General features: G+C 43.0%; 1 protein-coding gene across 2 annotated transcripts in view; it reads right to left on the bottom strand.

Moving 5' to 3' along the window:
* AFF2 (AF4/FMR2 family member 2) overlaps nt 1-13810 on the bottom strand; it is a 280441-nt gene that overhangs the window by 158747 nt on the left and 107884 nt on the right. For both annotated transcript variants that reach the window (XM_032592102.1, XM_030305099.1), the window contains one exon: nt 10966-11010. In XM_032592102.1, the coding sequence (XP_032447993.1) occupies nt 10966-11010 (45 nt within the window). The remainder of the gene's footprint in view (nt 1-10965; nt 11011-13810) is intronic.

Below are 13810 nucleotides of genomic sequence, written 5' to 3'. Positions count from 1 at the left end.
ACAGTTCATCAAAGAAGACAGAGAAAAATGAAAATAAGCACATGAAAAGATGCTCAACATCATCAGTCATTTGGGAAATGCAGTTTAAAACCACAATGATATACCACTACATACTTATTTTTTTCATTTTTTAATCTTTTTTTATAATTTATTTTTGAGAGAGAGAGAGACAGAGACAGAGAGACAGAGCACGAGTGGAGAAGGGGCAGAGAGGGAGACACAGAATCCAAAGCAGGTTCCAGGATCTGAACTGTCAGCACAGAGCCAGACGTGGGGCTTGACCTCATGGACTGCAAGATCATGACCTGAGCCGAAGTCAGACGCTTAACCGACTGAGCTATCCAGGCACCCATACCATTACATACTTATTAAAAAGGCTTAAATAAAAAAATTGCTGGTGTGAATGCAAAATAGTACACCACTCTGGAAAACAATTCAGCCCTTTTTAAAGTTAAACATACACTTGACCCACAGCAACCCAACTCCTAGGTACCTATCCAAGACAAATAAAGACATACGATCACACAAAAATCTGTACATGATTATTAACAGCAACATTATTTATAATCGCCAAAGAGCTAGAAACGACCCAAATGTTCTTTAATGGATGAATGGATAAACAAATTGTGAAGGATCCATGTAACGGAATCTTAGGAATAGAAAGGAATGAAAGATTTCTAAACACAACAACCTGAATGAATTTCAAAGGCATATGCTGAGTGAGAGAATCACTATGGCAAGATTACATACTATATGATTCTGTTTATATATGGTGTTCAGGGAAAGGCAACACGATGTAGGGACAGACAACAGATCAGTGGTTGCTAGGGGGTGAGGGTAGGGAGGAGAGCCACTGCAGAAGGGGAATATAAAGGAATTCTTTGGAAAATTGGAATTGTTTTGTATTCCATTAAAGGTGGTGGTTACAGGAATCTATACATTCATTAAAATTCATAGGAATGCAACAAAAAAACAAGGTAAATTTTACTGAATGTAATTTTTCAAAAAAATGTGCTGGCCAGAAATCCATACTACATGCCAAGTGTGGTCTAAGTAGAACTGAGCAGAGCAGATCTATCCCTTTCTTAGTTCTAGGAGTTCTAGATCAGGGTTTGGCAAATTAGCTCTCACAGGCTAATTCTGGCCCACTGCCTGTTTTTGTAAATAAAGTTTTATGAGAACACAGTCACAAGCATTATTTTTACACACTGTCTATGGATGTTTTCATGCTAGAACAACAGAGTTGAGCCATTGAGACAGACACCAAAAGGCCTAAAAAGCCAAATATACTTACAATCTCACCCTTCACAGGAAAAGTTTGCCGAACCCTGCTCTAGATACTTGCACAGGACCATTTTTGAGCAGTAATACATGTTACCGCTAAACTTTTTCTTATCTAAACATTGGTGGACTCGAGTGCATTACCATATTGATATGCCACCATGGAACTTCATTTTCTTGGATCTGGTCCATCCGGTAGGCTTGATTTCTTGATTCTGGCACATGGTATTATTAGCAATCTCGCCTAGCCTCATCACTCTCAGCTGGGTTAGGAGCTGAGGCCTGTAGTGATAACTTAAAACCTCTTTCTTCAGCCCTGTATCCTCATGGTGAAAGACAGAATGCATAATGGTTAACAGCATGGACTCTGAAGCCAGGCTGCCTGGGTTGAGATCTTGCTTCTGCCACTGGCTAACTGTTGAACTTGGAAAGTCACTCAAGCTCAAAGTTCTTCCATTTCATTATCTGTATCGGTGGGGATGCTAACAGCACTTGCTTCCTGGCATCAGCAGGGTGATTACATGACTAACTATATGTAAAATCCTTAGAAAAGGGCTAGGTACAAACAACTGCTGTGCGAGCATTTGACGTTGTTATTAGTGTCTACATTCAATCCAGGTCAACCTGAGTTCCAATCCTGTTTCATCCTCTTGGTGGCTGTACGATTATGTGCTTTGGGACAATTTATTTCACCTCTCTGGGGCCTCCAGACTGCCCTTGACCCATCGGTCAGTGGTCTCTGGGTAACGAGCTAAGTAAGCACTGCTGGAGAAATTTACACAATCTACAGATTGGAACCTTGACACTATCTCATAATCTTACTAATAGCATCCCTTGGGTAGCCCCCTCTCTCCCTTTCCGTGACCATTTCAAACCTTCTCCAATCTCCTCAAACCTCTCAATGTTCCCTTGACTACCTCCAACCAGCACGGGCTGGCTCATCAGGAGACCTGGGCTGGAAATAAAAAATTATCAAATTCTCCCACATTTACTTCAAGCATTTTCTGGTTTTGTTTTTAACCTTTAATGCATCCGGAAACCATATTGTTGTGTGGTGTGGGGTCAGAAGCCAAGATTAACTTGAGGAGAATAGAAATGTTTGTGATATCATCTTTGAACCCAAGAAGAATATGCCTTTCCATTTCTTTAAATGTGCTTTGGTGTCTCTCATAGTGACTTACTGTATTCGTATAGCTTCTGGCACATTTCTTGTTAAATGAATTCACAAGATATAAATGGAGTCTGTTGGCCCATTATATCTTACAGTTGGTTGCTTACATGTAAAGACTGTTTCTATATATTTATTTTGCACACTAAAATATTGCTGAATTGTTACATTGTCTGTAATAGTGCTTTTGGTTAATTCTTTCGGGGGTTTCAGGAAAACAATATATATATAATCTAAAAATAATAGTCATGCTACACATTCCCTCCTATTTTAATGCCTCTTATTTCTTTAGCTTGTTTAATTGCCTTGGCTAACCTCCAGGACAATATTAAATAATAATGGTGATAAAGAACGTTTAGTCTTTTTTCTCAACTACGGTGAGAATGCTTTTAGAGCTTCTATGTGAAATGTTACACTAGCTTTTGGGTTGAGATGGTTATATTTTTATCACATTAAGGATGTTTCCACCTATTTCTATTTTATCCAGTGTAAGTGTTTTCTCAAGTATTGTTTAGCATTGCATTCATGGATTTCTTAATATTGAACCAGCTTTACTTTCCTGGAAAAAAAAGCTACCTGGTCGTGGTGCACATCCTTTAAAGTTCCGTCTGATTCCATTCATATTTCATTGAGGAAATCTGCATCAATATTCACAAGTGATGTTATTCTGTAATTTTCTTTTCTGTATGCTGTTTTTGTCAGATTTTGGCATCAATATTATGTGCTAGCTTGACTTTTCTAAAAAAAAAAAAAATACTTTGCAGGGGCACCTGGGTGGCTCAGTCAGTTAAGCGTCCAACTTCAGCTCAGGTCATGATCTCACACTCCTTGAGTTCGAGCCCCGCGTCGGGCTCTGTGCCCACAGCTCCGAGCCCGGAGCCCGCTTCGGATTCTGTGTCTCCCTCTCTCTCTGCCCCTCCCCTGCTCATGCTCTGTCTCTCTCTCTGTCTCAAAAATAAATAAAAACATTAAAAGTTTTTGAAAAAATACTTGGCAATATTTTCTTTCTCTTCTATGTTCTGAAACCACTGAGTTATATTGTTCCTTCGTGGTTTGGTTTAATTTTCCTGTGAAACCTTGTCTGGGACTGATGATTTTATTAATGAGTGAGACTCATCTTCATTTCATTGATGGTGATAATACTATTTAGATTCTCTCTCTTCTGGAGACAGTTTCAGTCAATTATATTTCAGTAGAAAAATTGTCCATCTCATCTAGATGCTTATATTTACTTTCACAGAGGTTAGTAAATTGCCACTAACAATTATTTTAATTTTCTCTGTATCTGAAAAGTTATCACTCTTTATTTTTCCTTCCTTTACATATTTGTGGGTTTTTTTCCTTTTTCTTGGTGAAGTTAACTAACTAATCATCTATCGCTGTTACTCCTTTATTTCAGAAAAAAAAACCAGAACTTAAATGTGCTAATTCTAGGGGCGCCTGGGTGGCGCAGTCGGTTGAGCGTCCGACTTCAGCCAGGTCACGATCTCGCGGTCCGTGAGTTCGAGCCCCGCGTCGGGCTCTGGGCTGATGGCTCAGAGCCTGGAGCCTGTTTCCGATGCTGTGTCTCCCTCTCTCTCTGCCCCTCCCCTGTTCATGCTCTGTCTCTCTCTGTCCCAAAAATAAATAAACGTTGAAAAAAAAAAAAAACATTAAATGTGCTAATTCTAATAATTTTCTGTCTAGAATTCATTCCTTTGCAGCTCTTGATTTATCTACTTTTAAAACAGCATCTTTAAGCTCTTGTGTCACTGCTTGGACTCTTTTGTTTTTTTTTCTTTTAGATAAAATTGCTTCATTTTTTTTTTTTTAATTTTTTTTTTCAACGTTTTTTATTTATTTTGGGGACAGAGAGAGACAGAGCATGAACGGGGTAGGGGCAGAGAGAGAGGGAGACACAGAATCGGAAACAGGCTCCAGGCTCCGAGCCATCAGCCCAGAGCCCGACGCGGGGCTCGAACTCACGGACCGCGAGATCGTGACCTGGCCGAAGTCGGACGCTTAACCGACTGCGCCACCCAGGCGCCCCAAAATTGCTTCATTTTTTAACAATTCACGCCACTGTGTTGGTCATAGTTTTAATTTGTTCCCTAGCAACATTATTTTGTTCATTTTTCTCTTCTTCTTCTTTTTTTTTTTTTTTTTTGGTATTTTTGCATATGGTGGTTCCTTTTTTTTATTATTACTAATTTTTTTTGGTGAGAAGAGTTCTTGGACCAGTTGTTTGCAGGATGTTTTGGGGGCAATGAGGCCTGTGGCTCAATCCCAGACTAGCAGGGATTCTCCTCTCAGTCCCAGTGTGTGTGATCAGGTGCTTTGGCCTTTACTTCTGTGTTATCGAGAGACATCAGGCATCTCACTCCTCTGCCTTGCTTCAGCAACAAAGTGCTTCCCACCAACGTGCATTGGTTATGTAACTTCTCATTCAAGCCTGCCTTTCCCACTTTTCAAGATAGGTATGTTCTAGACTTGGTCCACAGGAGCTTCCGTTACAAACCTTCACACCCATCCCCATCATTCCCACATTGGTTTTGCTTTTGATGGTGTGCTATTTATCCTAAAAGGCGGTGCTTCATCAGCTATGCTCCAGGTTCATGACCATGGGAACCATCCTTTGGATTCTTCCCTGTTTTACCTTCACAAAATAAGTTGTGACTTAGGCTTATGTAGGTCTTGTTATGGAGTGTACATTTCTTTTTCTCATTGTCCACAGTGCCGTTGGTGCTTAACAGGAGGAGGTGCAAGCCTTGCTCTATTCTTTCGCTCCCAAACTGGAAGGTGTCCCCCAAATTGATTCGAAGAGGCTACAAAACTACATTCTCAACGTATTTTCCAGAGACGTTGGTTGTACCTCTACACAGATGCAAATTCAATGGCTAACCTCCCGGCCTTCCTTTTTTTTTTTTTTTTTTTTTTTTTTTTTTTTTGCCAGCCTGATCCGACTAGCGCAGCCGGGACAATAAGGCTGGTTCTCAAACAACAGTTGGAAGCTATTACTTCTTTCAGATAAGCCTAGACTGCTTTTTGGCAAAGCAATACACTGTTTCATTACCTTCTGTGTACGCCCAAGATACAGAAAGCAGGTGTAAATTCTACACGTGGCTTAAATTCTCACCTGCTTTCATTCAATTCACTAGAAAATAATAAATCACCATATTCACAAAAAGAAACAGGTTGTCAGAAAACAGACTGATTTTTATAGCACACCTAACATATACAGGGACTCCTATATTGACTCGGTTATTTGAAAGGGGCTCCTCACTCCCCGGACAGCTAAATGCTGAGTTGCTAAGTTACTGGCATTTGACATCATCTCTTCCCTGACATGTCCCACGTTTGACAGGTTCCCATGATTCCCTGGGCCAGTCACCTCGTTACTCACGTTACACTCATTTTCCCAATGACGTCTGTATAATCATTTAAAATTCACATCATACACTAGCTGCAACCCCCCCCCAGATTCCACATGAAAATATTTAAACTGCTTGACAGGCTCTAAGTGCAGCATGTGGAAGCCCACTGGATGGCTTACCTACACTGTTCACGTAATAGTTGTTATAATTAAATTTAGCATCTTTCTTCTGGGTTGGTTTGTGTTTGAGAATTTGCTCCCACACAGAGCTCACCTCACATATGCATGCTACGCATTAAGTCCATTAGTGCTTTGAATTAGCTTCAGAAAAGGTAATACTCCACATAATTTACCCAGTCAAGGGCATTTTCACCTGCTGACAAATTTACATATTTCCCAATGTCATTAGGTAAGAGCTAGTCATCAGAATAGCAGAGGGTGTGATCATTAGTTAGTTCATTTATTTGACTCCGTTGAGGTTAACATTAATTATAGTCTAAATTACATTTAGCAATTGTTGTCTTTCTTGGATGGAACACTACATTACTATTGCAAGAAACTATAATTTTAAAAGTCCACACCAGAATAGGATGGATGCCTTTTGAAACATTCTGGAAGGATTAGTATTTAAGGCAGCTATACAGAAAGTAGTGTGCATGATGCCAATTTGAACATTATTTATACATTAATTTGACAGGATATAAAATCAATTGCCTAATTATTGGTTAAATTTATCAAAGAAATTCTACTGAAAGGTGCTTGATTATGGTGCATAGTTATGATAATACAATCAAATTTCCTTTTAGACATAATTGACCAATTTTGCTCCCTGGTCCATTTCTTTCTCATTCTTAAGATGGGCTTCTTCATTTGTTTCCCCTTTCAAAGCAAAAACTAACAAGTGCTGTACACGGTCATCCTGCAATTATTTGGTCAGATCTTTCCATGCTGAAACTGTACACTTAAACACAGGCCTAATACGTGGAATTGCTGTAATTTAGAATGCTGTAAACACAGATCATGCCGTAATCCAAAGAGGTACCCGTGTCGGTGTTTACCAACCTGATCCATATGGCAGGGAGAAATCTGTAAGATGATACAGTTTATCAAATCAAGTTCCCTAAATCTTAGCTAGCAAATTCAGCATTCGTCATAAACAGTGAATTACCCTTACAGATGTTAGACTATGAAATTATCCACTACTGAAGGTACTTTGCTAGGAAACACAATCTGTTCAGCGTCAAATCTAAGAGAAGCGCTCTATCTGCGTTTGTGACTCGAGAAAGGACTTAATTGATAGTTTGTTGATATTTTTAAGTAAATTCTCGCAAGGAACAAATAAATCACGCTACTGCAAAACAAATAATCATTGAACATCCATCCTTGGCTAGCATTTAGTGCATGCTGCTCTCCTCGGCTTAACTCTTCCAGAAATGATTACTCTAGGACCCATCAAACCCCGCAGAGCCCAGAAAAGAAGCCGCTACCGCTGCCCGTATTATTACATATGAGCAGCTTAGGAGTCCCTCATATGATAGATGAATTGTAACTGCAAAACACCACCATCAGGGCCAGAGTTATTGTTCTTTTTCATTTCTGTTTGGACTCGAGGGTAGCTTGATTCTAAAGAGAAAATGGCATGCTGACGGAAGCAGGGACGCGGTCCGGGCTGTGCCGCACAGGTTGTTGCCTTTACGTTTCTGATTTATAAAATTTATAATACACAATAATATACTTGTCAAGAAGCAAAGACAAGTGAATTTATACGGCTTGTTTTGCGGGAGGAGGGTGGTTGGAGGAAAGGTGCTGTCGGCTGGTGAGTTCTGGTCTGTTTGAAAAACTACATAAAATTATTTTGGCATAATTGAATTTGCACAACTTACGGAACGAGCAGAAGCTGAAATGAATCGGTGGCCGATGCCATCACCACGTTAATCACAAAGGAGCCGGGGGCTCGTGAAATCAGAATGGATTCAGGTACGTCAACAGAATGAACGGATAGGTTCTACTCATTCCTGTTGTGCAAAATGTGACTAATAATGTAATCTTTCAGGACTGTTGTGAAAACTACATGACTTAATGTGTTCAAGTACTCTGCCTAGAAGTGGCACATTGATATGATTTTGTATTAGTGGCAGGGGGTTTTTACTGTTATTATTTTATTATTTGAAGTGCGATTTGAACATCTCAACAATGGTAGAAAGAGAGAATGAATTCCTGAGACCTGCTCCAACTACACTGATTTGTTGATATTCTTAAAGTTGCTAGAACTAAGTCAGCCAGCATCTGGGGCAGTTCTTTTGGTTTTTTGGTGTTTTTTTTTGTTTGTTTTGTTTTTTTAATCCAGAGATTCTCCCCATAGGTCTGTGATGGGGCAGTTGACAGTTTGGTGAAGTGCAAAACAAAGACCAGGTTCTATTTCTGCTTTCTGCCGTACACTGGCTTCACCCTTGCTACAGATCATTTGTAACCTCTCCGGGCCTCAATTTCTCGAAATAATTAGGGCCTGCACCACGTTTCCTATAATCAAAATAAGATAATGGGGTTCAAGTGCTTTCAAAGGCAGTCATGTGCTATGGAAACCTAAGGTCATCCCATCCGGTCGAGTCAGCCCTGGAAGACCCGAGGAGGTGGCCTACAGGACAGCATAGAGCCAGGCGCACAAAGAAAGAGAAGTGGAAGGCATCGGTATAAAGGAGAGCCGAGGCCATTATCAGAGAAATGGTTAGAGGAACTTTCAAAAGAAGCCAACTGGTTTGAATTTGAAACGGCATTTTGGAAAATGAGGCTCTAAGAAAATGCATTAGGGAAAGGTATTTCCACTGCCTGGGGACGGAGGGCCTGAGAGAGGCCAGCTGTGTTCTAGTTGGTTAATAAAAGAAGTCTGTCGGGCTACAGAGGGCAAAAAGGGGGCATCAGTGAGGTGGGGCAGTTGGGAGAGCAAACCGTGTGCACACTTTAAAGATTCTCTCACTGCAGGTGGGTGGTGGGGTGGGAGGGTGAGTAATTCCCCCCCCGTTACTACATGAAGAGATCGAAAAGCCACACAGCTAGAGAGTGATGGAACAGCTCTTCCTACTCTGTGTCCCCTTCGTCCACACGGCTGGACCTCAGTGAGGGAGAACATGACTTTGCGCTTGGCTCAGCTTGTCTGAAAAGCGCTCAGGGTGTCGGGGAGAGGAGGAGAGAAAGAGAAAGAGAAAGAGAAAGAGAAAGAGAAAGAGAAAGAGAAAGAGAAAGAGAAAGAGAGAAAAAGGTGCCCCCCGAGAAGGAGGCGGATGGACAGCAAGGGGACAGAGTGTCTCAAACAAACAGGAACACGAACCTATGACAACAAAAATGGCCAGCCAGCACTCTGTTGTGCCACATAGAGTGGTCTGTACAAATTGAAGAATTAGTCATGAAATTTGGGACACGAACTTCAAAACGCTTATTTTTATTCTAAGCATGGGTGATGAAACATGCCATTCTTCAATAAAGGAAAGCCCACTCATTAATGGTGCCATTGGAAAAAAAACCGAATTCTATACAATCTAGAGCCCTTCAAAAAAAAAAAAAGACGTTTCCCTAGATTCTCTCTCAAGAACAGAAGGACTTTTGTTACTTTCTCAAAGGGTGCTATCTTTTATGAGCTTATTAAGGCAACCTGCTTCTTTTCTTTCCACGTTTAAGCGACATTCTGTTGTTCTCTCTAAGTGGCTCCTCCAGCCTCTGCCAGGTGTTCGTTCACCCCGCTCGCCTCGCTCAGGCACCGTGTGGGCCACGCAGGCACCAGGGCCGGGCTGCTCTTAAGGAGAGATTCCACCTGCGGCAAACTAGGCAGCGATGTTGAAATGAGCCCGACATTCCTTCGGGAGTTCAGAAAAGACCCCTGACTTCAGCTGGCAAAGCACGACTGCCGTAGACACTCGAGGAAGACAGGTTGCTTGCTGTGTTACCTTTCTTTTAAGGAGGGCAAAGATTTGCCGTATCTGACCCGTGTCCGTCCAATGGAAGGAGCAAGCGTAGATTTCTCAAGAGCAGTCTCATCTCTGATGGGAGTAATAGGACTCGTGTCTTTAATAAGCCAGTGACAATGCTCTTGGGCTGAAAAGAGTGCGCAAATACCCACAACAGGTGAAATCAGGTGGTCGGTGAACGTGATGATCAACAGCTTTCTCCTCTTTATTACTCCTTCGGCTGTACCGTCACAGGGTTGGCTTGGACCACTGGGCTGCTGAGAAGGCACTTACCACGGGGAGTCTCAGGGAGAGTTGGGGGCGACATCCTCACTTTGGAAAGTGAGGAAAGGTCGTGCGGAATTTTCAACGGCACACGGATTGTTGTCTTTCCTCAGCGGAAAGCCTGCGTGGTTTTCTCATGGCCACACGGATCATCATTTATCATAATAACGAGCACTTATATACCACTTGGCAGCTTATAAAGGAATCAGGGCAGGTATTATTATCCTCTTTCACAGATGAGGAACGGAGACTGAGAAAGATGAAGTTCTCTGTCCAAATCACAGAGTGACAAACAGTAGAGCCGGCCCTGGAACTCACGGTCATGACTGCAGTTCTTAGGACACTAACAGCCAGAGACAGGAGACGCAGTTTGTGGGCTGGGCTCTGGGGTTTCCTCTGGTTTAATCATCTACTTTGGGAGGGGTCACTGCCACCTTTTGCAACTTTGTGCTGCCTCCATGCCATCCTTACGCCCACTTCCCCCCATTAGTAACATTTCCTACAACCTGCCTTCACTCCCCACTCTGGCATCTTGCCCCCTCATCGTAGGTCAGAAGCCCCATAACCATGTTCCACCCACAAAGGAGCCGGAAGCGGCAATGAAGTTGAGACTGGAGGTCCCAGAGAGCAGAACGCCCAGAGTGAGAGAAGGCTGCCTGAACAGGGAGAGTTTCCTGAAGAAGGTGGGGAGTCTCAAAAGAAAGAGCCAGAAAGGCACGAGAATGAAATAGAAGCTTGGTGAGACAACAAGACTAGCTTGGCTGGGGGACAGGTGACAGGGGAGAACTGAGCCAGGAGATGGGAGCAGAGGGGTCTTCAAAGTGGAAAATGAGACTTCTCCATCAGGATACCCACCCCCCCCCCCGAAACAGCGAAGTAATTCGTTAAGCAGATCCATTGCTTCATTATTAAAAGGCACAGAAATAAAGGTTTAAACTCACCCGTAAGATTTCTTCAACACAGCTTGGATCACTGGGAAGGCTTACCTAAAATAAAATAAAAAACAAACAAACAAACCTTAAGCACGATCTAGCTCTTCTCAGAGAAGCTCGTTGTACAATATTTTACAGCGCAGGAAAAACAGTAAAGAAAGCAAATACAGCTATCGACGTGGGTTTTTCCCCTAGTTAGTACAAAGCAGAAAGTATCTGCTAGTGGCCAATTTTGTTTTACTTTCACGAAGCAGTCAGACCACAGTGGAAGGTACAGAAAGACTGTAGAAAGGGTGACTCGTTCTGTCACTGATTTTCTGTGGGATGCTGGCCTCTCCTCCCCCGGTGCATCCAGGCTTTACTTTGCTCATCTATCCAAAGAAGGGGCTCGGCTTCCCCATCTTTAAGGCCTATCTGACCCACTGACAGAGTTTAATATATTATTCATAATTACATATTTTTAAAGATGAGGCTTATAAGAAACACCTCTATGATTAAGTTCTCTTTTAATTTCGGGGTCCAACCGGACGCCTACAATTCTTCTCCAAAACACTAAGGTTCAAACTCCCGTGTAAACCGCACGCTTGCCTTGGCACTCGGAGAGAAAGAATCTCACAAACATACAAAGCGAATCCCATGAGCCGTCTTTCCAAGCGTGACATCTTCCCGATCTCCATAATCAGTGAAAGCAAGAAGCCCGACACCAAAGTGAGACACCAGCTGTAAAGCAGTGCCTGACGGGGGACTTGGGCACGGGACAACCCCCCGGGGAAAGGTCTGCCAGGCATGACGTCACTCGTGTGAGTTACAGCACCACGCACCCCCCAACATCCCTCTCTCTTTCACACCTTCACCATTTGTCACCTTCCACTTCCCTCCAGTTCTGGCGAGGAGAACATCTGGTCGCTTTAATTCACTGCCTTGAAGGTGAAAGGTCAGCCCTGTAAAGGCGGCACTGCCACAGAGGCTGTATGTCCCGATCTCTTGCAAGGGCAGTTAAGTGATAGCCCCCTAGTTAGTCCAAAAGACTGAAGTACGAGCACACGCGTATTTGGGGAAAATGGAAAATATATGGCCCCAGTGTCCCTCGACCTTATAAAAATACATGCTATAACCATCAGTAAAGGAGTATGAAATCCCTACCGGGGGAGGCAGGCTGAGAAAGAGTCACCAATAATGAGGGGGCCGTCCATCATCTGGGATGTTACACCTGTAGCGCTGGAGGAATTATCGCCAGTGTCTCCGTTCGCCCTTACTAAAGTCCCAGTTTGGAGGGCAAATTATTCAGTTACCCTTCTCAGAATAATGCTATTCTAGTACTGGGTAGAGAGAACAGTAGAAGGAAAGACTGAAAAAGTGGGCCAGGCACACTTTCTAAAGGACCTTCGATATGGGTTTCCAACAGGGAACCACGGGTAGGTTGGCCCAGGACAGTTCATTCATTCATTCATTCATTCACGCAACACAAAGTTTTGAGGGCCAGGGACTGTGCCTCCGGGCTTATGAAAAGTAAGAGGAGAGACAGTTGCCTCCCTCATGGAGTTCGTAGACTCAGGAGGAAGGGGGATATGAGGAATCACAGAGTTAACGTACCACCGTGACTGCAGTAAGTGCCACAGACACCATCCCACAGACACTGGGTGTGCAAAATGAAAGTGTCCGTGTCCAAAGAAGTGTGGGAAATGCTGCAATCCACGCCCCCCCCCGTGAGCAAATCCACCATGCAAATTAAAGGCTCTGAGACACCTGTCTAACTGGTTTAATGCAACACTTTCCCAACTTTCTTGATCATTGAATTCTTGGGTTTTTAATTTTCGTGATTGTTGTTTCCCAATCAACGATGACCACCATCCCATAGAATGAGTGCTTGTAGAACACAGACTGGGTGATGCTGGTCTAACATACTACAGGATTCCAGAGCTCAAGTGATTAATCTTAACAGCAAATACGACCTCATTCCATTGCTCAGTGCTCCAGCAACTGTATCTTCCAAGGCAATCCTTGAACTTCTAACAAATAACCTCTGACAAAGGTCAACATGATTATAGCAGAATTAGATCTTCATTATCACTGTTGCATCGTATCAGTGTGTGCCATCTGGGCTCAACATGTATGTCCCTCTCTCATAAAGAGGGCTTGGCTCTCTTCCCCCCACCCCCCAATCCCCAGCCAAAAAATCCCCATAAGATTAATTTCTAAACTACAGAGAAACAAATATCAGCAATATGCAGGCAGCACAGACACTTGCCTGTGGGTCTATAAAGAGCTGGGTGGGAGTTTTGGCCCCTACCACTTGGGTAGGGCCCCTCTGAGTTCCAGTTTTCCCAACTGTACAATAAAGTAGAATAAAATAAAATCACCATAATAATAACACCGCTCCTTTCGAATCTCACAGGGTTTCTGTCGTTCTTCTTACTGCTTCATTACAAAGTCTAGTCTTCTCGTCTCTTCAAGGCAACACCTGACTCACTTTTGCCAACTGTACATATCATTCCCACACCTGGCATTATAAACATCCGTTTCCTTATGGGGGAAGTGGTGTCAACATAGAAAGAGTTGTCGACTCTGGGGCTTTGCAGCAAATCTAATAATGACTTCTTGGGGTGCCTAGCACTCAGGATTGGGAAGGACTCTACAGACAAGGGAAGTGAAAGAAGTATGCATCCACAGCGAGTGCGCCGATTGTTTTCCTGTTTCAGAAAGTAGTGGAATCCAGCACTGGCATGGAGTCCCTAGTCCCGCAGACTCGTCTGGCCCTGTCCCACAGCTGTTGTCACCGCCGGGCAACTACATCTGAGAGGCAAATGCTTTTCCCCCTGCCCGTGCTTTTGAAATCACCAGCGAGCATTTCCTC

Source organism: Lynx canadensis, chromosome X (assembly GCF_007474595.2).
Source record: "Lynx canadensis isolate LIC74 chromosome X, mLynCan4.pri.v2, whole genome shotgun sequence".
Classification (NCBI taxonomy): Eukaryota; Metazoa; Chordata; class Mammalia; order Carnivora; family Felidae; genus Lynx; species Lynx canadensis.
Note: the sequence above shows the minus strand (reverse complement) of the source record. Positions and strands in the feature narration are given on the sequence as shown.